Below are 23,896 nucleotides of genomic sequence, written 5' to 3' on the forward strand. Positions count from 1 at the left end.
TGCATGCTGTTCCTTAGTGAAAATCGGGCAGCTCTATCTTTGTGCAAAGGAGTGTCGTACATACCAGGAATCAAAAACTGGAGAGTTCAAGCTAGATGACAGAATTCAAGTTTGGAGCAATCACTTGTAATAGACATTGAGTCATTCATACAGAAACTGTACCTGTTTAAAAGAGTACAAGGAACTGAGATTATTGAGGTGTGTCCAATGGGCTCCTGACTCCAGGATGCTTTTTCTTAGCGAAGGGGGAGGCAGCTTTCCCTTCACATATCTCATACAACTGGGTATGGGCAAGTTTTCTATTTTTAAATACATCAGCAGTGTTACAAAGAAGTCAGTGTATGGGGCATGCTGTGGTCTACAAATCATGTAAATGATCAAGAAACAAAGTCCAGATAGAGACAAGATGATAAAAACAAATCTGTTCTCCAACATATAAACTTCTCACCATTGTTATTTCAGCATTAACAGGTGGGTAAATCATAGTTTGTAACATTGATTTTCTCCTTGAAGTAAAGAATTTGATTGCAAAAAAATTGTGTTAACACTCAGGACAGATTAAAGCAGAGTGGGTGGGCGTATTTTGTGGTTGGATTGTTCACAGGGAAAAATTACTTGATTGTATTAAGTTGCCTGGTTTACTTATAATGATTTGTCCTAGATTGTAGTGCTGCAGGAAAGCTGTGTTTTTTAAGCTATGTCAGTATTCACATTTCTGTACCTCTAACCAGACAAACAGATGCAGAGGCTCTCTTCTGTTGTGTCATTGAAGGTCTTCCTGCATTGCATACTTTCTTAATAATGTTACCTGGTATTGACTTTTTAATGGTGTATTTAAACCCATGTGTACATGAAGAAATGTGTTTAAAATGCTATGGTAAATAAACTGAGAATAGTAGCTAGATTTATAAATGACAAAAAGGGACAAAAAGCTTAGCCTTCTTTATACTAGGACAATGTAAGTGACTTATGAAGCATGTTGGCAATCTCCTAGAAAGCAGATAACACCTGAGGATTAGATCTCAGTTTTTCTTTCTTTCTCAACAATGCAGTCTCTAATCATGGGACAATGACCAGTATAGTCAGATGTGTTCCCAGCAGCAGAAAAGAGTAGATTTTTTTATCTAGTTCTAGCATGATCCATTCCTTACTTATGGTATCTTCATCCTTCATGACCCAAAATACAAGTAAATGTGAAAATGGCCAGTGTTCTTTTATGATGTGGTGAAAAGAATAGGTAGTTCAGCATTTGCTAAAGAAGCCCTAGCTGGTTTCAGGATTGGGAATATGTAGAAAGCAATCTTACTTTTTCTGCCCAGTTACTTTGAGCATGTGCTGAGGATCTATCCCTGGCACACATGAGGAAATCATCAATTGTCAGTGCTCTCCAGCTGGATGGGGTGGTTATTGTCTCCGCTGCATTGTCATTACACTGTGGATGAAAAACAGACAGCAGATGATCGTACGTGAAAAACTTCCACGGCTGAGCCTCAGTGCGTGACATCCCCCTTCACATTTGAACTGCTAAAATGCAGACGTGCAGAAAGTTTCCACTAGCTCATATTGCCTTCTTATCACAGAAGACAAATATAGCCTGGGGAAAGCATTCTGAGACAGGCTACCTACAACCGTGAGAAAAAGAGAGAATTGGGAATAAGTCTGCATAGGAGAGAAGATTAGAGTCTGGGAGCTGTACCCTGCATAGATTGCTCTGTCCTGTCTGCTTCTGTAGCATCAAGTGGGCAGACAGTGGTGGTGCCTGTGTGTGGTGGCCCAGGTGCCCACTGAAGAGCCATGGACTAAGGCTGAGGAGTACCTAGGACTGTATTAGGACATCAGTCTCCTACCAAAGACACTCTACAAACTCTCTGCAAGCTAATTCCTTCAATATAATGTATTTCTCTTCACAATGCTTTATAAACTGGTCTCATAGGCTATTTATTCTAAAAATCATGAAACCAGACCACAATGTTCATTCATGTTGTTAATTCTCATTATAACCTCAGCATGATTTTAGATCTGTCAGTCACAGCTGTGTGCAGCTTTGAAGCTCTTTTACAGTTTTAGCACACTGCAAATTGACCGTTGTGCTCTTGAGTCAGGATGGATGTCTTAAGTAATGCTATTGAGTGAAACAGTGGAACATATGCTGTTATGAGAAGAAAACATTCAACTTTAAGAAAATAGAATATTTTTTCCCCAGAAAATCTTTTACAACAAAAGAATAGAGCTTCTCTTTAAAGAGGTGTACAATACAAAGCCACCAGTAAAAAAAAAAAATAAAAATTAATACATGTGCTGAAGGAAGAGGGATTATTCTCTTTCTAACCATTATCAGGAATAAAAGCAACTTTTCCAACACTTACTCTTTAACTTTTTTGTATTTTTGTTAGCAGTTTAGCCTTGTTAAACCTCATACAATTGGCCTTAGCCCATAGATCCAGCCTGTTGACATCCCCCTGTAGACCTTTTGTACCCTCAAACAGTTCAACACTCCTGCCCAGCTTAGTGTTGTCTGCAAACTTTCTGAGGGTGCATTTTATCCCCTCATCCAGATCATTGATAAGGACCTTAAACAGAACTGGCCCCAGCTGTGAGCCCTGGGAAACGTCACTTGTGACTGGCCACTAACCGAATTTAAATCCATTCACCACCATGCTTTGGGCTCTACCATCCAGCTGGTTTTTCACCCAGTGAACAGTGCTGCAATATTTTGCCCAGTTTAAAGGGTTTGGGCTTGTTTTGTTTTGTAGAGCAAATTGATTTGAGAGTTTGGTGTTCAGTTTGTCTTATTTATTCGTGTAGCAAATTTGTGGGCAAGATCTATGGACACTTTGTTGTTGTTTTTTTTTTTTAAAGAAGTTTATTTTTCTCCTGCTATAGAGGGCAAATAATAATGCCAAGCTTCTTTACTGGGGAGAGTTGTGAAGCTATGATTTTTTTCCCCTTTTATAAAAGCTATTTGATTCCTCCTAAACACTGACAGCATAAAGAATCCCTACCCGGAGTAGAGGATGTGTGGCTGGTTTGAAGGCAAAGGCTCTGGACCAGCTGCTGTAAGTGAGGACATTCAGGACTTAACTGCTGACAGGTAATGTCATAGATGACAGTAACTTCCATGCAAAGCTTCCACACCTACGAATGCAGGTACACAGCTTTACTATGCACAAACGACACTACTACTATAAAAGGTACCAAACCTCAGGTTAAAACTGTCATGGAAAAAAATAAAAGTGATAGGGGAAAAAAAAGAATTTCCCACTGACTAGAAATTCAATTACTAAGTAGAAAGTCAGTAAATTAGTTTTCATTATATTTTGTATCCGTATTGATTGTTCTAATTCCCTTGAGCCTCTGAAAATCTCCAGTGTAGAACGCATATGTGCTGAACTCAAGAGGAAAGCCTCCTGAGATAGGCCGTTGACAATTGTTTATATAATAAAACACAACAGGGTACAAACAGACTTGACTAAACAGGGTCAAGCTTTTTGTGCATACTCATGTTTTTATTTATTTTGGGTTTTTTTAATGACTGCAGTGTGGAGTCTTTTTTTGTCATTATTTTAAGAGCTAGAACAAATGCCATATTGCAATCTATTAAAAATAAATAGGAGAAAAAATTGTAGTGCAAAACCTCATTCAACTGCAACACTTCTTTGTTTTTTTTTGTGAAATTTTGTCACATAGCAGCACAAGAAAAATATATTCCCAATCTAAGCCTGAACTGATAGCTTTAAGTTTATCTCTAATTGTAGTGTTGATTTTACCCACTGGATAAATAGAGGCTAGCCTGGAACAATTCCCAGATGGTCAATAAACAAATTAAGTGCAATTCTCTCCTACGCCTGAACAAAAAAAAATTTCTGCTTTGAAAAAGAAAGGTGGTAGCTTCGTTTTGTTTCTAATGATCTGTGACAAACAATTCAAATCTTAGTTTTCAGTCTTAATTTCTGGAGTTTGGAAGTCCCTGGAAAAGGCAGTGAATTTTAGACCTGTTATCTTTTAGAAATTAATGCTAGTGATGCATGTGATGTTGTAGTATAAGCAGGCAAAATAATTTTTATATACAAGGCAAGCATCAAAAGGCAGTTAAGTGAATCAGTAATTAAAATAACATTTGCTGAAGAATACCACACTGGAGCCAGCACACGAGTTGTTTATTGGCATGAGTTAGTCTACATCACTCCACTTATTCTCCTGAGGAAAACACAACACTTGTACAAGTACTATACAGGGAGTACTCAAAATGTTAGCCATCTAAATGCTGGAAAATAAACTAAAGTATCCAGTGTGATCAGTGAGATCATGTGGAGCTTGTAAGAGTACATCTATGCGCAGGAATAGTCAGGAGTGAATAGAAAGTTGGTTCAGGCCTGATTTTTCAAAAAATACTGCTCCTTTGGTTGTCTCATCATTTCTCAGCTCAGCTTAAAACATTTTCAAGCTAGCTGAAGCTGGGGTAATTACTTTCCAAAATGCTTACAGGATGAATCAGAGCTGTAGGTGGAGTAAATAAGTGAGCGGGTAAAAGAAAAAAGCAGGCATTTTACTGAAAAGCTGTATCTTTTGGAATAAGTGCATGCCCAGAAGAGAGAACTGATTGTGAGAGTAAGATCTCTGTCAAGTGAGAGCAAGACGCAAAGTACTGTTGCCCTAGGAAAGCAGTGTAACTGGAGAATATAGTCCTTACTGTTGTGGAGAATCCCGGTGAGGCAGGATGGCAGTGCAGCGTCAGGTATATCCTTAGGTCAGGTTAGTAAGGCAAATGGCCTGCAGCCTTTCAATAGTTTCACCAAATGCATGAGTATTTGTTCGTTTGAATCAGTCATATGTCTACCACTATTTTTTGTGATGTAACAAGTGGATGCAGAAGAGTTTCCATTCATTAGTTTCAATGAAACTCTGGAGCACGTGCTTTTAAATAAGCTGTTCTATTCTAAAACACTTCTCTGAGTATTTGCCTAAAGATGATTGTCCAACAAAGAGCTTGTATTTTGGTTCTACCAGAAGATAGATCTGCTTACTCATAAGTTCTTTCTTCATTTTTAATGAGGGACAGCAATTAAATATTTATAAGATTTATTTAGAGAAAAACTGGTGATTTCTGTGAACTTCTGCAGTATTAGGCTTATTGCGGTATTTTTAGTAGGAGTACCTTAGACAATTTTTACAAATAAATTTAACATGCTTTGTCAAATGATATCTTCTATGAACTGAAGGAATGAAGTTCTTTGTTCCAAAGGAATAAAATAACAGTTTTCTCTGGTGATTTCCTCCATTCTTTTTTCCTCTCTACCTTGCCCAGTGTGCTTTTGAAAGCAATTGGTAATTTCCTCCCATTCATGTAACTTGCTTTTCCTCTACCTCGAAGAGCAGAATTTAATAGGAAACAAAAGTCAAAGATCAGTACATCTTGTTTAGCAAATTCTAAATTACTATAAAGCTTTGCTTTACTAAGTTTCTGTTTGCCTTTTTTCCTGATTCAGATGTCCTCTTGATACTTGGTCCCTTTGACTTTAAAATACAAAGGAAAATGAAATTTTCCTGCTTGATGTCTAAATTTATATGCCTAACTAATTTTGAATATGGGATGTGGCTGTTAAGAACTAGCAGAAGTCTGTGTTTATTTTGTATCTGTCTTTCTAGATGCAAAAGCAAAAACCTGCAGAGTGATCCAGAGTAGCAAAACATTCCCCTGTATAGCACTGGTGAGAAAGAGAGGCCAATGCAAAGGACCTGAATAAGAGAAGGGAGAAGCAAATGAAAAAGTTAGAAAAGAGGAATGAAAACTTCCACATAAATTTATATTCTTATCTGTTAAAAGCAGCTATAAGGTTTAAAATTCTGAAGTGTCAGTACTGCAAACACCAAAACCTGTTTGCATCCTGTAGACAAACTCAAATTTCAAGGTAAGCATAAAAAGTGATTTTCCCTTGAGTAAAAATGTTACCCTTGTCTGTCAGGAACTCAATTTAAAATAAGGTGCTTCCAAAATATTTCCAATCACCTACTGAAAGTGCTGGTGGCTGCGAGGATCTAACAGATCTAACATGATTTCTCATTTCTAATATATATGCTGAAATAATGAAGTAGAAAACTGACTTCCTGTGATATGGAAATAGTCAGAAAAGATAAGGAAAAGGTCCTAACATCTAACGGGACTTTTGTGGGGAAAAAAAAAATAAAAATAGGTTGCATTTGCAATATGCAGATAAACATAGCTGTCTACCTGTCAGTTTCATATTGTTCTTTGTCTTTTCTGTACTTTGAGAAGCAATTCTGTCCTCAAAAAGCTTCACGAAAATGCAGCTTTGAGAAAAAAACTATGCCTCTGTGACCTGCTTCGAAGCCTGATGGACACAGAACTAGCCAAGATAGTTGATGAGTAGGTTCAGTCCCACAGGCAATTACATCTAAACTTTTCAGAAGAGCATCAGACTCTCAGAACTATTTCGTGAAGCCACAGAATAGCTCTTTCACCACTTGAGTGGAAAAAGAAATTGTCATTTGATGCTTTAGTGAGCAAACCCAGTATAGTCCACATCCATCACTCTTATTTTCATTGTTACATCATTGACAAAATTGTGGCATCGTTATCAGAAGTGTGAGCTCTTTAAAGAGTTTGTGTGTGCGCATGTCTGTGTTTATCCCTATAATAATAATTTAAAAATAATAATTTATTAATAATAGTTTACCAATCTCAGTTTACCAAATGTTCCAATTTCTGTCAATGTGTTTTTTTTTCAGTATTTCATTAGGTAGTTAACTGTAATCCAAGACTCTTCCTCCACTTAACCCATCACCTTTCTGTTCAGGTTGCCAACATGTTTCTGACTCAACTTTAGCTCTGTGATGGATGCACTTCTGTTGTAAGGCCTGGACTGAGACCATTAATTTTTAGCCATTGTGCTAACCACGTGATCTTGGCTGCCTTTGAAAACCACTGAAAAGATAAATTTCAAATTCCAAACTCTGGAGACTCCTGATATTTTGTTGTTTGAGAAATGTTTTTTAAAGTATCATGAGTGACACCCTGTCGTAAAGGAAGATGGTCTCATGGTTCAGAGAGAGACCATGCAGAAGTTGGGATTGTGAGCTTAGTTCCCGAATTCCTTTGGAGATTTTGGCAAACTTCAATTTCTGTGATTAGTTCTCCAGCCACAGTGAAGGTGGTAATTCTTCCCCCAAACCTTACCTTAGGATTTCAGTCTCTAGTGTGTCAACTGCCAAGAGCTTTTCACTGCTGTTTGCTCATCTGTAACACAGAGCCCTTGTTTTCCTTGGGGCCTCAGGAAATACTGAAATATAGATTATTTTAAAATTATCTGCATGTAAACTGCACATACTGTTTATTAAATAACTATTAGGATAAGAGATGAGCTTAACCAGAAGCTCGGATGAATGCTGGGTTCTGTCCAAAACTTAAAATAATTATAGTCTGTCCAGTGTGGGTGTAACTTTAACATTTGAAAATACATATACACAGGATTTGGCTTGGGGTTTGTCTTAACTTTTATTCTTAACCATACTGCTGTAGCCCCAAAATACCCTCTGTAGGAAATACAATGTTGCACGCAGAGAATTAATTTTTCTTTTCTCCTGACAGCAAGATCAATAAAAGCTGCACAACAAAAGTAATTTTCAGGTCTATTAGTGCAGCTATTAGTCCTAGAAATGGAATACTATCCGTTATGTTGAGCATCCATAGCTTGATCATTAAAGGGAAAACAAGGAAATTTTTATTTTATGGGGCCATTTCCCATAGAGGCATTTAGCCAACTTGTAGCTTTTGTGTGTTGAAGAGTTAAACCTGGGTCTGTGGGCATTATCTGTTTCGTAGGATGCGACAAGTTGTATTAAATTCTCAGCTAAGCAACAGGTAAGCATAACTGGGAATGAAAGGAACTCTGAGGTGAAAGATTTGCTTAGGAATCTTCACGCTGTGTATTTTGTGACTACACCAGAGGTATTTGAATCCCAGAATTTGATTCAAACTTGTCTTGGAAGTGTAAGCCAGGTGCAGACTTTTGATGCACATCATGTTTTATGTTCCAGTATTATCCCCCAGCATGGAGATATTTTCTCAGAGTTTTTGTCTGGCTTTGGCTCAGCTGAGCCTAACTTCCCACAGACTGCAACTGAGGGGGATGGGGGGGGGGGGAGACAATGTTAGGCTTGAACTCATTTTAGGGGCAAAAGAAGGTAAAGCAAGAATGTAGTGGCTGTTTAGGACATGATGCTGAAGACAGGGTACCGCTGTTTACCCAATTTCATCTAATAGCATCTCCATCATAGTGGAGAAAAAAGAGCAAAGCTGACAAGATTAAGAAAATATACTTCCTGTAGGCTACAGTTTGTCTGTCATCACTCATTTAGGGCCCTTTATATATATATTTATATATATATTCTATCTTACTAACAATGCACAAAATGCTGAATTACCAAAACCCAAGAAACCTGGAACAGCAAACCATAGAACATCAGGTTGGAAGGGACCTCAGGGATCAGCTGGTACAAGCTTTCTAGGCAACGCATGACCTGGACCAGATGGTCCAGCACCCCGAATTTGAAAAGCATCCAGAGTCTACCACTTCTCTGAGGAGATTATTTCAATGCCTTACTGTTCTCATGGAGAAAAACTTTCATCTTCTGCCCAATCAGGATCTCCCCAGGAGTAACTTGTACCCATCACCCCTCACCTTTTCTATGTGACTCCTTGTGAAAAGGGAGTCTTCGCCTTCTTTACAGCCACCCTTTAACTACGGGACCACGTTTCGTGTAGCTGTAAGGTACCCGAGGGCTGTCGCACGCCTTTCCAGCCGCCTCCGGCCAGGGACGCGCCTTCCCGCAGTACCGCGCTCCATCTCTTCGGGACACCCACGGCCCGCCGCGGGGCTCCGGCAGAGCAGCGAGCAGTCGCGGTGGCACCGTCCGCGGCCGGCCCGGGGCTGGGGCGGGCGGGCCAATAGGGCGGGGCCGTGGGGGCGGGCGGGTCGCTGGGGCAGCAGGGGGCCGGTTGGCGGCCGCCGGTCGCCTCAGGTGCGGGCAGAGGCAGCACCGCGCGGCTCGCAGCGGGCGCGCCTGGATGTGCTCGGAGGGGGAGGCGGTGCTGGGCTGCGCGCAGGGTCCCGCCATGGCGCTGGCTTTCTGCGGCGACGAGGGCAACTCCACCGCCTACAACGTGGACCACGGCGTGCTCAACAACGGCTGCTTCGTGGACGCGCTCAATGTCGTGCCGCATGTCTTCCTGCTCTTCATCACCTTCCCCATCCTCTTCATCGGTCAGTGCCTGAGGGGTTCCCTTGCCCTGCCCGGTTGTGCCTTGCTTGCTGACCCCGTTCCCTCCCGCTCTTGCCTTGTCGTGTCCTCCGTCCGCCTCTTTGTCTTGCCGTGCGTTTCCCTCCGCCGCTTTGCGGTGTGCGGTATAACCCGCTCGCCGGGCCTTGCCCCGCTGTGTGTGCCCCCGGCCTGGCCTTGCCCCCGGTGCAGCGGTGCTGACGGGAGGCTGGAGGCAGCGAAGGGCGCTCGGCCGCGGTGCGAGCTCCGGGCGGTCCCGCCTCCCCGAGGATGCCGGCCGCGCTGCCCTCGCTCCTGGCGGCTGTGCCTGGGGCTCTCCGAGGTGACACCGAGGAGGGAGGGATGGGCTGCTGGGGGAGACTGCATAGCTGGGTTGCAGGTTTGCACTCGCAGAGCGGGAAGCAGAAGGAAGGGTGCTGCTAAAAACCAGAAAACCTGGCAGTAAGTCTTACGTTACCAAACGATACCCCGTGCAATAACTTAAGTCTTACGGCCGAAGGGCAGCCCTCCTCATTACTGATAACGACTGGGAGGGCTGCCCGGCGGCTTAACTCTAGCCCTATCTGCAGCGGGTAGTATTTGATAACATAAGACTGCGTTTACCAGTAGGTGGCCCGGTGGTTTAAGACATGCGGCTGCCCCTGTTCTGAGAGCCCTTGTCGGGCTGGCCTGTTCCGTAGGTGGCCGTGGCATGAGCCGCGCGGTTTTAACGCTTCTGTCCATCGTAAAAGGTCCGGTGCACAAGTATGAACATGGGGTCAGCTGAAGAACTGCGGTGCTTGTCTGGCTCTTCTCAGTGTAACTTTTATCTAAATCAAGAGAATAAGCTACTTTTATTGTAAGATAAAGTGTAAATTATTTACTTAAATGCGTTGAAGAAAAAAAAAATGGCTGGATTAGAGCTTGTGCGTTTGTCAAAATGTTCATTTGTTGTTCATTTAAACTATTAATGTACTTGAAAGATGTACAGCTGCTGAAAGTATAGGAATTTAAGGCTATGTTCTGTCTGCATTGCTGATTTTATTCTGCGTGCAGTGAAGCAATGACAACACAGTTCTGAAAATATTCAAATATATGCATGTTTAACCATACTGTTGCGTCAACTTTAGTACACTAGTTGTTACATATCTGCTGTTTCTGTGCGCAGGAGCTTTGTATGGCACTCTTGCTGTTAAGAAAACTCTTTAAAATTTTCTTTTCCTGCTTAGGATGGGGAAGTCAGAGTTCCAAAGTACATATACATCATAGCACATGGCTTCATTTTCCTGGCCACAATTTACGCTGGATACTGACTTTTATCCTATTGTTTGTGCTGGTGTGTGAAATTGCAGAGGGCATAGTGTCTGATGGGTAAGTGTACATCTATCTTCTCATAGTACTGAGTGTTTTAAAGGTTTCAGGGTAGGTATTTTTTCCTTGTCTAATTTCTCATCTAGGCTGTATTCCTTCTGGTTATAAATGTGTAATCTGTATTCTTGGTGCTTAACCTACTGACCTTGTACCAGGAATTCTATATGCTGTGCCAAGTTATGTACATACACGCAACTGACCTTAATAATTCTTAGTTCAGATTAATGACACTATCTTTCCAAGAGTAATCATAAATAAACCCTAACAATTCAAGCAGATGGTGACATTTTTGTGGGATGTTCCGTGTCCAAGGACCTAGTCCCACACTCCTTACTCAGGCAGAACTCCCATGTGCACAGTAAGTCATACCATTCTACTACAAACTGAGTTCTGTTCTTGATAAATGGAGTGAATCTGCTGGGCCTTATCACACCCCACAGAGTTTCTCCTGATGCTTGTGCAGTACATCTGATCTGTTACCTTAAGCAGAGCAGCTTGCATTATCTGAGCATGATCCATCAAGTTATTCAACTTCAGATGTCTTTAATCTGTGGGGAAAATTTAAGTGAAACAAGTGATACAGGAGAGTGATTTATTATGAAAAAAATCTGATGTTGCATAACAATGACTATTATCTTCTCTAAAGAAAGGTTTAATTTTCATAACTATCATGAAGGTTAAAGGTTTGAAGCTCCTCATTAAATAGAACATAATCTCTATTTACCCATCTCTATAACAACTCTCTACCAAGCAGTGTGAAAGGCACTGCAGTATTCTGCTCTAGAAGCTGATATCATTATTATTATAACTTCTCTTAAACATATATAAATAGGATGTTTCTCAGTGCCAGTTACTTTAAAAAGGATTTTTTCTCATGCTTATTCAGAGCTATCAGGGTGTGGGATGCTCAGAGCAAAATCTTCTGCTTGGAGTTTTCTGTTTGATTTTGCTCTCCAGCAATTCTTATGTTTATTTGCTTTTCAACTTGACTCAGAATGTTGCTGTTTAGTAATAAGTGTCACCTGATGAGAATCAAAGCTCCTAGCTGTACTGGGAGAGTGCCAATCCACAGTCGTGCCTCCCAAGCACTCAGGAGGCTAGAGAGTGCTCCAGTGAATAAAAGCAGACTTTGAGACTTGTCAGTTTTTAAGACCAAAATGCATCATGTTGGTAAGTCCTTTTGACAGCAATTGGGTGCTAAAGTCTTCGGCACCTCAGCAATAGAAGCAATAGATGCAACCTATTGTAGATAAGGTTAAATAGGGGAATTCCAGCAACTTCTGTCTGTAAAATAAGTATTTATTTTTTTTTTTTTAAAAGACCTCCCATTCCTGCAGTGTTACCTTCTGATGCTTAGGCTGACAAAATCTGCTTCTGCTGATTGTTTTCTCTTGCAGAGGATTCAGCCCTGATGTACAAAATAACCTTGGCATTATTAGTAATTCAGAGACTGGAAAATCTTTACTCATTTTTGCTGTACACACATGCAACTCACTCTCTACAAGGACTCAAGGTTTTTATGATCCAGGTTGTTGCATGACTTCAGCCAGTTCTGCAGAGTTAATCTCATTTTCCATGTGAGGGAGGGCTTTCCTGTCCTACAGAGGAGCCACAGAAAGTGGTCCTCCTGAGCTCCTACATACATGTTAGACGTGTGGGGTGTTCTGTGCTCAGACACATGACATTCCCATGATGATCTCCAGCTTCCTGACAGCACAGCCCTTTCTCCAGACTACATACAGGTGTCTTTTGCTGCAGCAAGAACAAATCCAGAGATGCTGATAATTTTTCTGTGAGGTTTAGAGGATAAGGTATGAATTTCCCTGAGCGTCTGTGTCCTGAAGATTTCCTCTCACTGTTTCTCCTCTTGGATTTGCCTGTCACAGAGGAGAAATTGTACCTCTGGACAGCACAGGACACTACATTGTTTTTGCAAAAGAAAGAAAAGAGGCGGGAGGAGGAAAAGATGATATGTAGGAGGAAAGGGGGGGAAAACATGATTCTACCCACCTCTGCACAAACCAGAAATGTTGTACAGCTATTTCCATATTCCCAAAAAGCTGTACTTGCCAGAACCCCCTTTGCTGCTACTTGAAGCAAAGTATCAGGAGAGTTTTGTTTATAGGACAAAATGTAAAGGGTATATGATTCTGTTGTAGGTTTTGTTTGTTGGGTCATAGTCACTGAAGAGAGAACTCACTGTAAGCAATTCCCATGCTGTGGTGCTGTTCCTTCTCCCAAACTGGAAAAGAAAATGAAACATTTCCATAAAATATTTCTTTAGAAATTCTTAAACTGCACTGTCTGGTATGGTTGATCTACATATCTTGATGGACAGCTCCCAAACTAGTTTAGCTTAAATTATCTTTTCTCATTTTGGAACTGTTCTATGTATCCTAATTTAAACAATGTTCCAACTGATTTTGGTATGAAATGAGTACACACATTTCATTTTCAGCACAGGGTAGGAATTTAAAATCCATGTGTGTGATTTAGGAGCATAAATCCAATTGAAAATTAGAGAACTTTCCATCCATAACTCATTCTAGAAAATCCTTAATCAGGGCTAGGTGGATGATACAGTTCATAAATTAAAAGGGAAACGCTTCTGATACCTTTGTGTAGCCTGGAGAGGGGCCTGTGCTGTCATGGAGGGTTTAGGTTTAATAGATGTTCCCATTTATCTTTTTCAGGGTTTCAGAATCACGCCATTTGCACCTGTACATGCCGGCTGGGATGGCGTTCTTGGCGGCCATCACATCAGTTGTCTATTACCATAATATCGAAACATCCAATTTCCCCAAGTTGTTAATTGGTATGTCTCACAACTTGCAAGACTTGAAAGTGTGACTGTTCATGCTGTGACAGGTCATTGCAGTCTCAGTGCTAGCTTGTATGGATAAATCTACACCTATGGTCTGATCTGCTGTCTGTCACTACAAGACTCAGTTCTGAGCATTCCTGCAGCACTCCACTGTTCTCAATGCTTTTAGCTTCTAATAGTACTCTGTATGGTATTCTTAGGGGGATCCAGTGGGTCACAGTCTTCTCTAGGAAAAGATGGATTTTTGGGGAATAGTAGAAGACCAAATTGTTACCTCTAAAAACTACCCCAGTCTCCCTGCTTGTCAGCATGTTGTGTTTAAGCATGATATAAGATTAAACCCACCTTTGTGTGTCTGTTGAAATATGTAGGCAGTCAGCGACATCACTAACTTTCAGTATGACCCTGAATATATTACTTTGCTTGCTTGTTCTTGCTTCCTGCTCCTAAAACTCCCTTTGCAAACTGCTCAAGACCTTTTGAATGGAAAATGCCATGTATAAGAACTATCAAGTATGCTATATATTTTCTGCAAAATTGGAAATTAACTGTAGCTGGATATAGAAAATCCGTAAGTACTGATAAGCATCAGTGATGTGTTCTCTACTGTTAAAGTAGACTGCAAACTGTGGATGTGTACATGTTTAGTCCTCCCATTAGCTGTTATTTCTTTGGTGGTCATGGCTCATCAAATTTTTTTTGAGCAGCTTTTCTGTATAATGGATCCTGCTAAGGTTTGTCTTATATCGTCGTATCTCTGTGTATCAAAGTTCTGTTTTAGCTTTTGTCAGGTGGTAAAAAATAACAGCTGGATTTGAGAAAGTTTTTAAATATCAAAGATTAATTTTGAACTGCGTGTTGTGGTAATCAAGTGTCTTCTTCTGCAGAAGGAGCCTAAAACTCCTGTTAGGAAAAAAAAAATAAAAGTTAAGTAATTCCTCTTCAAAAAATTCAGATTTCTATCCAGGCTTGGCAACCTTTATGTCTTCTTGTTTGGGACTGCTTTTCTTCTTGTACCCTTCTTCTAAGTAGGTGCTGTTTTATAATCAGGTGGGCTTGTTTAATTTCTTATTTTAATAAGTCAAAAGAGTCTATTTAATGCCTTCTCACAGGACTAGATGTTATATGTCAAGAAATCATTGCTAGCCTCTTACCATCACCTTTTTTGTTGTTGTTGTTTGGGTTTTTTTTGTTTTGTTTTGCTGTTGTTATTGTTTGAGTTTTTATTTCAGGTGTGTAATGCAGTAATGCAGTGTTTAATAATTTAGTGTCATTACCACATTTCTGCTGTGAAGTCATTGAGAAATGCAGTACCAATTTACTGCTGGTAGTTGATTACCCATTTTTGCATAATTCCTTCTCTGTAAAGATTTCTCTTTTATGATAATTTTGTTCAGTATTTAGAGTGTTGTTGTGGTAAGCTCTGGACAATATTTGAATGGCAAACAGTCATACCAATTAAAACCAACACTTAAATAAGTGTTACTGATACTGAAGTTAGTAATTATGAATTTTCATTTTGCAAGAAGTTCCAAAGAATAGAGCCTTTTAAAAAATCTGATCTTAATAGCTACCTCTTAGGCAAAAAAAAAAAAAAAACCAAAAAAAAAAACCCCCAAAAAAAAAATCACACTACTGCAGTCTTTCCCACTTAATTGGTCTGATTTTAATTTTAACCCAATTTTAACCACAAGCTGGTGGTCTTTGATTTGTGTTTAAATTTTTGCTTTATTTTTCTTTTCTTTGTCCTTTGTGAGACAGCCTGAGACAGACATTTCTGGAAACCTCTATGCTTTATTCTTGACAGTACAAAGTTATCTAACAATGAGGACCAGACTCAGAGTCATCTTTCAGTGTTAATTGTAGCTACTCTGTATTGACATCTTGGAATGGGCGATAACTTTATGCAAATTAGCCCAGTATGAGATAGATACATTATACCTATACTCAATTATCAACCCACTACAGTGCAGTGTGGCCATGTAGCAGCTTTCTTTTAGAGCACAACACAAATGAGGTGAATGGGAGCCATGAAGAAAAGCTTAAGGTAGTGATAAACTTCTTGCTGAGCCTATGGCAATGGAAACTGTAAGAAAGTTCTTCATTAGTAAAATGTTGTAGAAGAGATGTAACATACTCTGTGTGTGTGTAACATGACCTAATGTAGCATCTTCTGTTTCTGATCATCAGTGTAGTTCCACCTAACTGCAGCACACCATCTGCCTCAGCTGCAGGATCAATGCTACCCATTCAAACAGTTGATAACTGTATAAAGTGAAGGCTGACAGATCCTTAGCCAAAAAGTTACTAAATTCAGTGAGGAAACTCACTGATGCACTGCAGGAATTCCTTAAAGGTCTGTTCACTAATTCTGAGCAGGATAAATCCTGTGTAACTGTGAAACTTTTGAGATGGTTTCTTTTTTTAAAAATCTCTTTTACTCTGTACCTTAAAGAAGCCAAATCCATTTGTGGTCCTTCATAAACAGGCTAAAGGCAGATTCCGTAACAGACCTGGGGATTAGCACATTCCCTTGGGGTATGCAAGACAAGGGTGCAAAGTTCCTGTCCTGATCCTGCCTTTCAGCTTTATGCCCAGGCTGTTAGCTATTTTGAACTAGTCATTCTTAATATCGCTTATAAAAAAAGTTGACAAGGTTTGGAGTATTTATTCTCTGAACTTATGATAGAGTCCAGGGTCCCAGTTGAGTGTCTAGACTGATGGAACATTTTGATCTGCCCCGAATCTGTTTTTATTGGTTTTGTCCTTTAATTATATTTCAGCAAACATGGCTTTTGCAGTGTAGTGCCATTTACCAGAGGACTCTCATAATTATGCTAATTTTGGTGCTCCTTGCATCCATTCTGGACACTGTGCATAACAGTAGAATAGCAGGACATACTTTAGAACAGTTTTCATACTGAATTGTAAAATCTGCTAGCCTCTTAATGGTCAAAATATGTAATTGAATTATAGCATCCAATTTCATTACTTTTTAAGTTAATTTGGTTTATAGATAAATAAACCTCAGAAATTAAACAGTAGGAAAAAATTATGAAATAATGATAGGACTTAAAGTTTTTAATCTGAAAAGGTTATTAGTATGGGAACACATGAATTTTAATTTAAAAATTGTCTTTTTAGCAAATTGTAATTATATGACTGCTTTACCATTCTTGACAGTAAACTAGTTTTCTAATTTAAGTTGCTTGTACCTTGACATTGTAGTTAATTTCCTTGGAATTGGTTTATTGTTTAAAATGGGACCTCCTGTTATCCTATAAATATAATGCTTATTGCTTAGTACACAAAATTTCTCTCCAGTCAGGCACACGTTAATTACTGAATCCCATCTAGTTAAGTGCATGGTTTTTCATATGTTGAGCTTAATCCAATAAGGCTGTAGAACAGTTTGAAGTCTCCGCTGCTTTACTTTCAGTGGTCTGGCCCCAGGCAAGAATCTGCACTCTGGTGTTGTGGATTGAGGTAGTGTACACAACTCAAGAAAAAGTGAGATCCTTCAGGCATCTCAAATGCATGTAAAGCAAGCAAGTACCTGAACACATGCCTACTGGCCTGATCAGTAGGCAGTTCTTGGTGATCTAGAAACCTTCAGCCACTATGCACTCACAAGCCAGATGATGAAAAAACAGTTTGAAAGAAAAAGCCGTAAGTCTATCTTCCAGGGAACCTCATCTTGAGTGGCCTGTGAACATCTGTCAGATGAGATTTATATACACTTGTGTTCAAAAGTGAGACACCAAATAAGTTCGAATGCTTCCAGGAGTTATGATAGTGGGAGGTCAGTTATCACCTGAGAATGTTGTGTTTGGCACTTTCTAATACTTCTTAGGTAAAGATAAATTAATGTTCTTATAAAATAATAATAATTTAAAAGGTGATAGAGATCCTCATTTGAATGCTAAATAGAAGAATGGCTCTGCTAGTTCTTATTTCTAATTCCAAGAGCAATATGTAGTTACTAGTTGGGTTGGTTGGGTTTTTTAGGTGTCCTGTGCTGGTGCAGGATTTCAATATGAAATATTTGTGTAAATCCTCTTTACTCTGAGAAGGATGCATTCTCAGCCTGTTGTAAGAAGTGAGACAAAACACAAGGATTAACAGATAAAGATGGATAGGAGTAAAACAGTATGGAATGTATTCTTGGATGAATTGAGGTTTTATAGTCAGACATACCACAAATAGTAAGGAATGGTGCTTCAAAGGTAGGAAACAACCTTAAGCAGGATGAGGAGATCAGATTTGATGCAATATAAACTGGGAAGATGGTAGGAAGCCTCACATAAGAAGGCTATAGGTTTATAAGAGGGATTCAGTAAGTATGTGTCTTAAATCCTCTCTGAAGCTGCTTCAGCCACTAAAACACAGTGCTGAAGTACCTGATCTCTTAGCGCTTTCTTTACAAACTGGCCTATTAATTTTAGAGGAAGATAGATCTCTTGGCAAATGTCCTAATACTTAGTAGTACTGTACTGTTCCATTTACTGTCCGCATTTAAATGAGAGTTTTGAAACTGATTTCCCTAGAAGCAGGATTGGCAGCCCCAAATCCCATAGACACTCTGTGTTGAATTTAGTTTTACTTGGAAAGGGTAGCCCCATAAGACATCCCCACAGGGCTCTCTAGGGTACCTCAGGGTAACTGGAACACCGCAAATTCTTGGAAATTTGTTCAAGTTCCTTATGATTATTCATATTTGTAATTTATTTGACTTACAGTTACTAATGTCCTGGTTGGAGACTTTCTCTGGTGTTGCAGCAAGACACTCAGAAAGCATATCCCTATTTTTCTTGACAGTTAGAGCACCTTCCAGCTGTTACACCATGGCAGATACAGCAGCAATGAAGGAGTCGTGTAAATGAATATAACCCTAGAAGGTATTCCCTTAAGAATGTGGAATAGGAACTGGCTTGGGGTGTGGTGAATGGCATGGAGTATGTTTCCAAATCACCAGAACTTACTGCAGGGATGATTTATCTGTAACTGGCAGTAGCATGAGCACTTTTAAGCAAGAAGTTCAGTAGAATTCTAAGTTAAAATTGTATTCTACAAAAGGCAGACCATCCTTCCTTGATGTGCCTGTGGATGTACATTATAAATTACATATATGGAATTTGCATTGAAAAATGGAGCAACAGCAGCTTGGAGAAAATCATAGAATGCTTCAGTTTGGACAGGACCTTAAGATCATACAGTTCCAATCCCCCTGCCATGGGCAGGGATACCTCACACTAGACCACGTTACCCAAGGCTCTTGTCCAACCTGGTCTTGAGCAATGCCAGGGATGAAGCATTTACTACTTCTTTGGCTAACCTGCAGTGGTGCCTCACCGCCCTCACAGTAAAGAACTTCTTTATATCTAACCTAAATCTCCCCTGTGTAAGTTTGAACCCATTACTTCAGTAATATTTTAATATCTGTTCCTGCATACATCCCAGAGATCCGCAGGAGAAATTAAAGTAATTTTCTCCTAGTCAGAGTCATAGCAGTTTTGTAGTATCAACCAAATTTGAAGAGCATCATTCATAGCCACCTTCACTTGTGGGAAAACTTGCTCCCTTGAACTCATAATGTGGATGCAGTTATCACAGATGGAAGTTTCCTTCAGCAAGCTTCACTTTGTGAAACTTTCCAAGTATCGCTAAATCTAATAGGAAAAGAATTTCTGTTAGAATTAATAACCACTCTCTGCTTTTATATATATACTTGTTGCATTCTTTCTGAATGAATATTTAATTCTATTATTGTATATTTTTGCAACTGTGGAGCTGATTTTTTTTTCTTTTTTTTCCCTACAGCTTTGCTGTTCTACTGGATTTTAGCTTTCATAACTAAAACCATCAAATTTGTAAAGTTCTGTGATAATGGGGTTGGATTTTCTCAGCTTCGATTTTGCCTCACAGGACTCCTGGTTGTTTTATATGGAATGCTACTAGCTGTAGAAATCAATGTAATCAGGGTGAGGGTAAGTTAGTATCATAAAAGTCTCCATAAAGTCTTTGTATGTGTGTTTTGTTGTTTTGTTTTGGCTGTATTCCTCTTGCTGGGTATTTTGTTTGAAATGCATTTCTAAAGGAGAAAGAAAAATCCACTTAGAAATACATCTGAGAATCAAAGTTAACCCAATTTTATTAGGCCAGATGAATCTGTAATTTAAAAAAATGCCAGACTCCACTGTAGTTAAATTAAGATGAATTTCAAGTTTGTTCTAAAAATGTCTATTATAATTTGCAGTTTCAGTGATCAGAAACAAGTATTTCTGATGGAAGGAAAGACTGGGTGAAAGGGATTGTCTGCTCTACCAAAAAGTATCTTAGACACACAGATAACGTCTCCCATTTTCCAGGAGACAATCACAATTGACAATATATCAATTTATAGTGACAACTGGGATTGCTATCTGGCCAGAGTTCTTCACTTCATCTGTATGTCACTTAGTTGTATGCAGAAATTAAACTTACTCTCAGGAGGGAAAGAAACTTTCCCATGTAAATTTTCTTGCTGCTTTCCTCACATTAGTGTATGAACTCTTCCCAGTAACACATTCAGCAGGGTGAATTGCATTTATTATGTCTTTGTTCTTTTGTGATTTTCTTGGGTGATTTTGTGTGTCTGTATATTTATTTGGTAACTTATGACAAGGATATGTCTTAAAGCAGCCTTTTCGGTAACGTTTTTGGAAGAAAGAGGAGCTAAAACCTCAATCCTGGACGTTCAGTATTTATATCGTAAATGAAAATCAGTGGACTAGCTTGTGGGAAAAGTGAAATTAAGTTGTGACATTGGAGAGACTTGCTCATAAACCTCATAATAGAACTGCATAATTAAATTATATTTGATCACTGTGGAATTACAAGTCACAAAGAAGAGTGAAAAATGGTCACTGCCTATTGTAATCCTTTTTATGTTGTATTTGCTTGATTTTAATTGTTAAAGGTTGTCATTGATGTATAAAATGAACTAGCCAGCAGTATGGGTTTTCTCACTGCCCACTGTTTCTATGGCAGAATTCAGAGAGCAAGGCTTGTTGCTGCAGCTGCTGAAGAAAATGACTGGGATGCGAGGAGGGAGAGTTGACAATTGCTGAGGGGTGGGAAGAGGAAGAGAGCAGAACCAGCAGACATTGGCTTCACCTTTTTTTCTCTTGCCTTCCTGCATCTTCTTCCAGAGGCCACAAGATTGACTTGCTAGACTTTCAGTCCCAACTGTACCTTCTCCCTTCCTTCTGCTGTTCCCATTGTTCCTCTAGATGGCCTTTCCCAACCCCATCACCATATTTTCTAGGATCTGTGAATTATTTTCCATCTACGGTTGGAGGAAACATAGCAGTGAAGCATTTCCAGAAATCCTAGTTTTATCTTGACAACAGGAAATCATCAGCAGTCTTCCCTTGGTCTTTTGGCATTTAAGCTAGTGAAAACATTTGTTCATGCCATATGCACCTCCCTAGTTCAGTGGTTTGCGAGACCCATTCAAAGACAGCACAGGTAGCTCCATGTTCTGAGCTAACAAATGTGACACAGTATGGTATGGAAGATGAATCCCTGTGGTAGCCTCAGGGCTGTGCCTAAGCTTATATACCTCATGTTGTTCTGTATGGAACTCAGTGTGAGAGGCTGGGGCTGTACTATTTGAAATGTAAGGTAAATACTTTTTTTTCTACAAGTATATCAATTTGTACCCCATAAACAAAATAGTAGTGTTTAGGATGATTTATTTCTGGACTGGATGCTTCTGATTTTCCTAGTACCTGAGGAAACTGGATTGCTGTATTGGTTGAATTTGAATTCCTAAGTTCCTTGAGTACTTTTGAGAAACGAAGACTGACTTTCTGATTATCTGCAATGTCCTTTATCTCTTGTCTGTTCTTTGTGAATTTTTATTTTCTATTCATTCAGTGTGATTCTTTTGGTATTTTTTCTGAATTTCAGCGGTATGTTTTCTTCAAAACTCCCAAAGAAGTTAAACCTCCTGAGGATCTCCAGGACCTTGGTGTTAGATTCTTACAGCCATTTGTGAATCTGTTATCCAAAGGAACATACTGGTGGATGAATACATTCATCAAGACCGCCCATAAAAAACCAATAGACTTGAAAACCATAGGCAAGCTTCCCATTGCTATGAGAGCTCTGACCAATTATATCCGCCTTAATGAGGCCTTCGAAGCACAGAAGGTATGCAAAGCATGGAATTGTGTCCATCTTATTACTCGGTGCTTGCATCTTTCATGACTGTTTATGCTGCAAGCATGGTATAAAATTATATTAGCAGATATGATACAAATGAAGTATCCATTAGCATAGCTCTCCTTAGACAAAGAGGTCATGTATTCAGTTGTACCTTGTGCAAATAATGAAATTTCTCTACCTAAACATGCATATCAAACACATTACTGGTTAAATGCATGTAAGTCCATATATCCTCTATTTTTCTGCGGCAAGTAATTATGGACTGTATTTACTGAACATCATTATAGTTCTTCCTAGTAAGGCCCTGGAATCATTCAATTACAGAGTCAATATTAATGAGGCCTCACAGAACGTTTTTTTCAAATGTTATTTCAGTTGCAGTTTGTCTGTAGGAGAATTCAGGGCTGAAACTACCTCAACTCAAATGCAGTTTAACTCCCTCCTGGGAGCTGAGTGTATTCAAGATTTTAAGAGAAGTCTTTTGCATCCTGTCTGAAAAGACTGTAGGTTTCCAGTCTCTGTTCACAGGAAAAAAAAAAAAAAAAATCTGTCAGTTTTCTCTTTTTTACTCTCTCTTCCATCAACCCACAACTTGCTCGATCCCTTTTAAGGGTAGGAAGGAAATCATAGTTCCTCTTGTGGAGCAAAATAATGCTTTGTTCTGCCTCTGTAAAAACAAATGAAACAATAGTTGTAGTTCCTGTGCTTTTCTAGCTCCAAGATTGCAACTGGTTGTCAATGAATTAAAGCAGGGGTAAAAATACCAGTAATTGTCAGACCTGAGGTTAATATAACATAATCCTTATTATTGTCTTTTTTTTCTTTTTTTCTAAACAGAACAGAAGAACATCATCTCCACAAGGATCCAGATCAATTTGGCGTGCTCTCTGCTGTGCTTTTGGAAGACCCTTACTTCTCAGTAGCACGTTCCGTATCCTGGCTGACTTGCTTGGGTTTGCTGGTCCACTCTGCATCTCTGGGATTGTTTATAATGTTGGAAAAGGAAATAACACCATCCGCCCACAGGTACTGTCAAAATGTCATAACATAGAGTCAAAGAAGTAATACTATGACTATTATTTAGTCTCAGTAAAGAAAGTGACTCTACACTGTATTTGTGGATGCTAGAAATGATAGTATGTATGTACTGCCTATTACTGCTTTATATGCTGATGGGGAGCAAATATGTTACCCAGCATCTAGTCAGGCTTGCATTCTGGAAAATAACCTCATTCAAGATAATGGTGAAGCACACCCAGAATCCCACTAGAATCATAAGGATTTTAGGTAGAGTCTTGAGTAGCAATTGAATCAAGTATGTGACCAAATGCTTTTCAGAAAGGAAAAAAGTATCTTTTTAATAAACTTGGCTTTTCATTTCCAAAAATGAGTGTTGTCTAAGAGGATTAAAGCAGGCTTTTGTCATCACAATAAAACGCCAAGTTCAACCGTGATGAAGAATTTCCACTAGTGCCTTTGGGGACATTGGTTTTGAAAGATCAACTGAAACATATTTTTAAATGATGCTACTTAAATAAATGTTTCCCAGGAAGAAACAGACATACGTCTTGATTAACTTGAGGAAAAAAAAAGACAACTGAGGAGGCGCCTTTTCAGTATAATGCATATATAACTTGGGCTGGATTTCTATGAGAAAGATCAGTTTATTTCTGCAGCTCACTTACTGTTTGATACAGGACTTTACTTCCTAAGTCTGTTGACACTAATGGAAATATACCCATTCATTCAAGTAAGCTTTGGATTAGGTCCACTGTAAATATTGAAATACACCAGATGCATTGCAGAAAATTTGAGAAAGGCCTCAGGCTAAAATTAATTGTTTATCCATTCTGCAATCCTTATCCTAATATTTGGAAACTTTAATATAGCAAGTAGTTTCAATAGAAACCATTTAAAGCAGGAAATGAAAATATTAAAGACTATAGGACTATGTTGCAGCAAAGTACTGTGGAAGCTTTTGAACTCTGATTCTTGATAATTTGTTTGGAACACTGTTTCAGCTGAAATAAGGCCAAATCACTATTTATGGATTATCCTATTAAATTTTCCTGTTGAAGTGTTAGCTAGTGCTTCTGTGTGTGAAAGAAGCTCAGGTGTGGTCCAGATAGGCCCTAAACAAGAGCCTCATCCAGCCTTGACATCATCTGTATCTAGCTAAGTGGTAGCCTCGTTGTTGCCATTTTCACTGTTTGG

General features: G+C 39.3%; 1 protein-coding gene and 1 long non-coding RNA gene across 2 annotated transcripts in view; one reads left to right on the top strand and one right to left on the bottom strand.

Moving 5' to 3' along the window:
• Window positions 1–9,014: 9,014 nt before the first annotated feature.
• Window positions 9,015–23,896, top strand: part of ABCC8 (ATP binding cassette subfamily C member 8) — a 75,376-nt gene continuing 60,494 nt past the window's right edge. Inside the window, exons 1-6 of the mRNA XM_061380475.1 lie at window positions 9,015–9,281; window positions 10,506–10,647; window positions 13,341–13,462; window positions 19,292–19,458; window positions 21,425–21,667; window positions 22,520–22,708. Of these exons, the coding sequence (XP_061236459.1) occupies window positions 9,086–9,281; window positions 10,506–10,647; window positions 13,341–13,462; window positions 19,292–19,458; window positions 21,425–21,667; window positions 22,520–22,708 (1,059 nt within the window). The 5' untranslated portion in view covers window positions 9,015–9,085. The remainder of the gene's footprint in view (window positions 9,282–10,505; window positions 10,648–13,340; window positions 13,463–19,291; window positions 19,459–21,424; window positions 21,668–22,519; window positions 22,709–23,896) is intronic.
• Window positions 22,591–23,896, bottom strand: part of LOC133226671 (uncharacterized) — a 66,827-nt gene continuing 65,521 nt past the window's right edge. The window contains exon 4 of the long non-coding RNA XR_009729610.1: window positions 22,591–22,711. This is a non-coding gene — a long non-coding RNA (uncharacterized LOC133226671). The remainder of the gene's footprint in view (window positions 22,712–23,896) is intronic.

The sequence above is a fragment of the Neopsephotus bourkii genome, unplaced genomic scaffold, assembly GCF_033783945.1.
Source record: "Neopsephotus bourkii isolate Nb327-2 ecotype Australia unplaced genomic scaffold, CSIRO-AGI_Nbou_v1 NB_1792, whole genome shotgun sequence".
Taxonomy (NCBI): Eukaryota; Metazoa; Chordata; class Aves; order Psittaciformes; family Psittacidae; genus Neopsephotus; species Neopsephotus bourkii.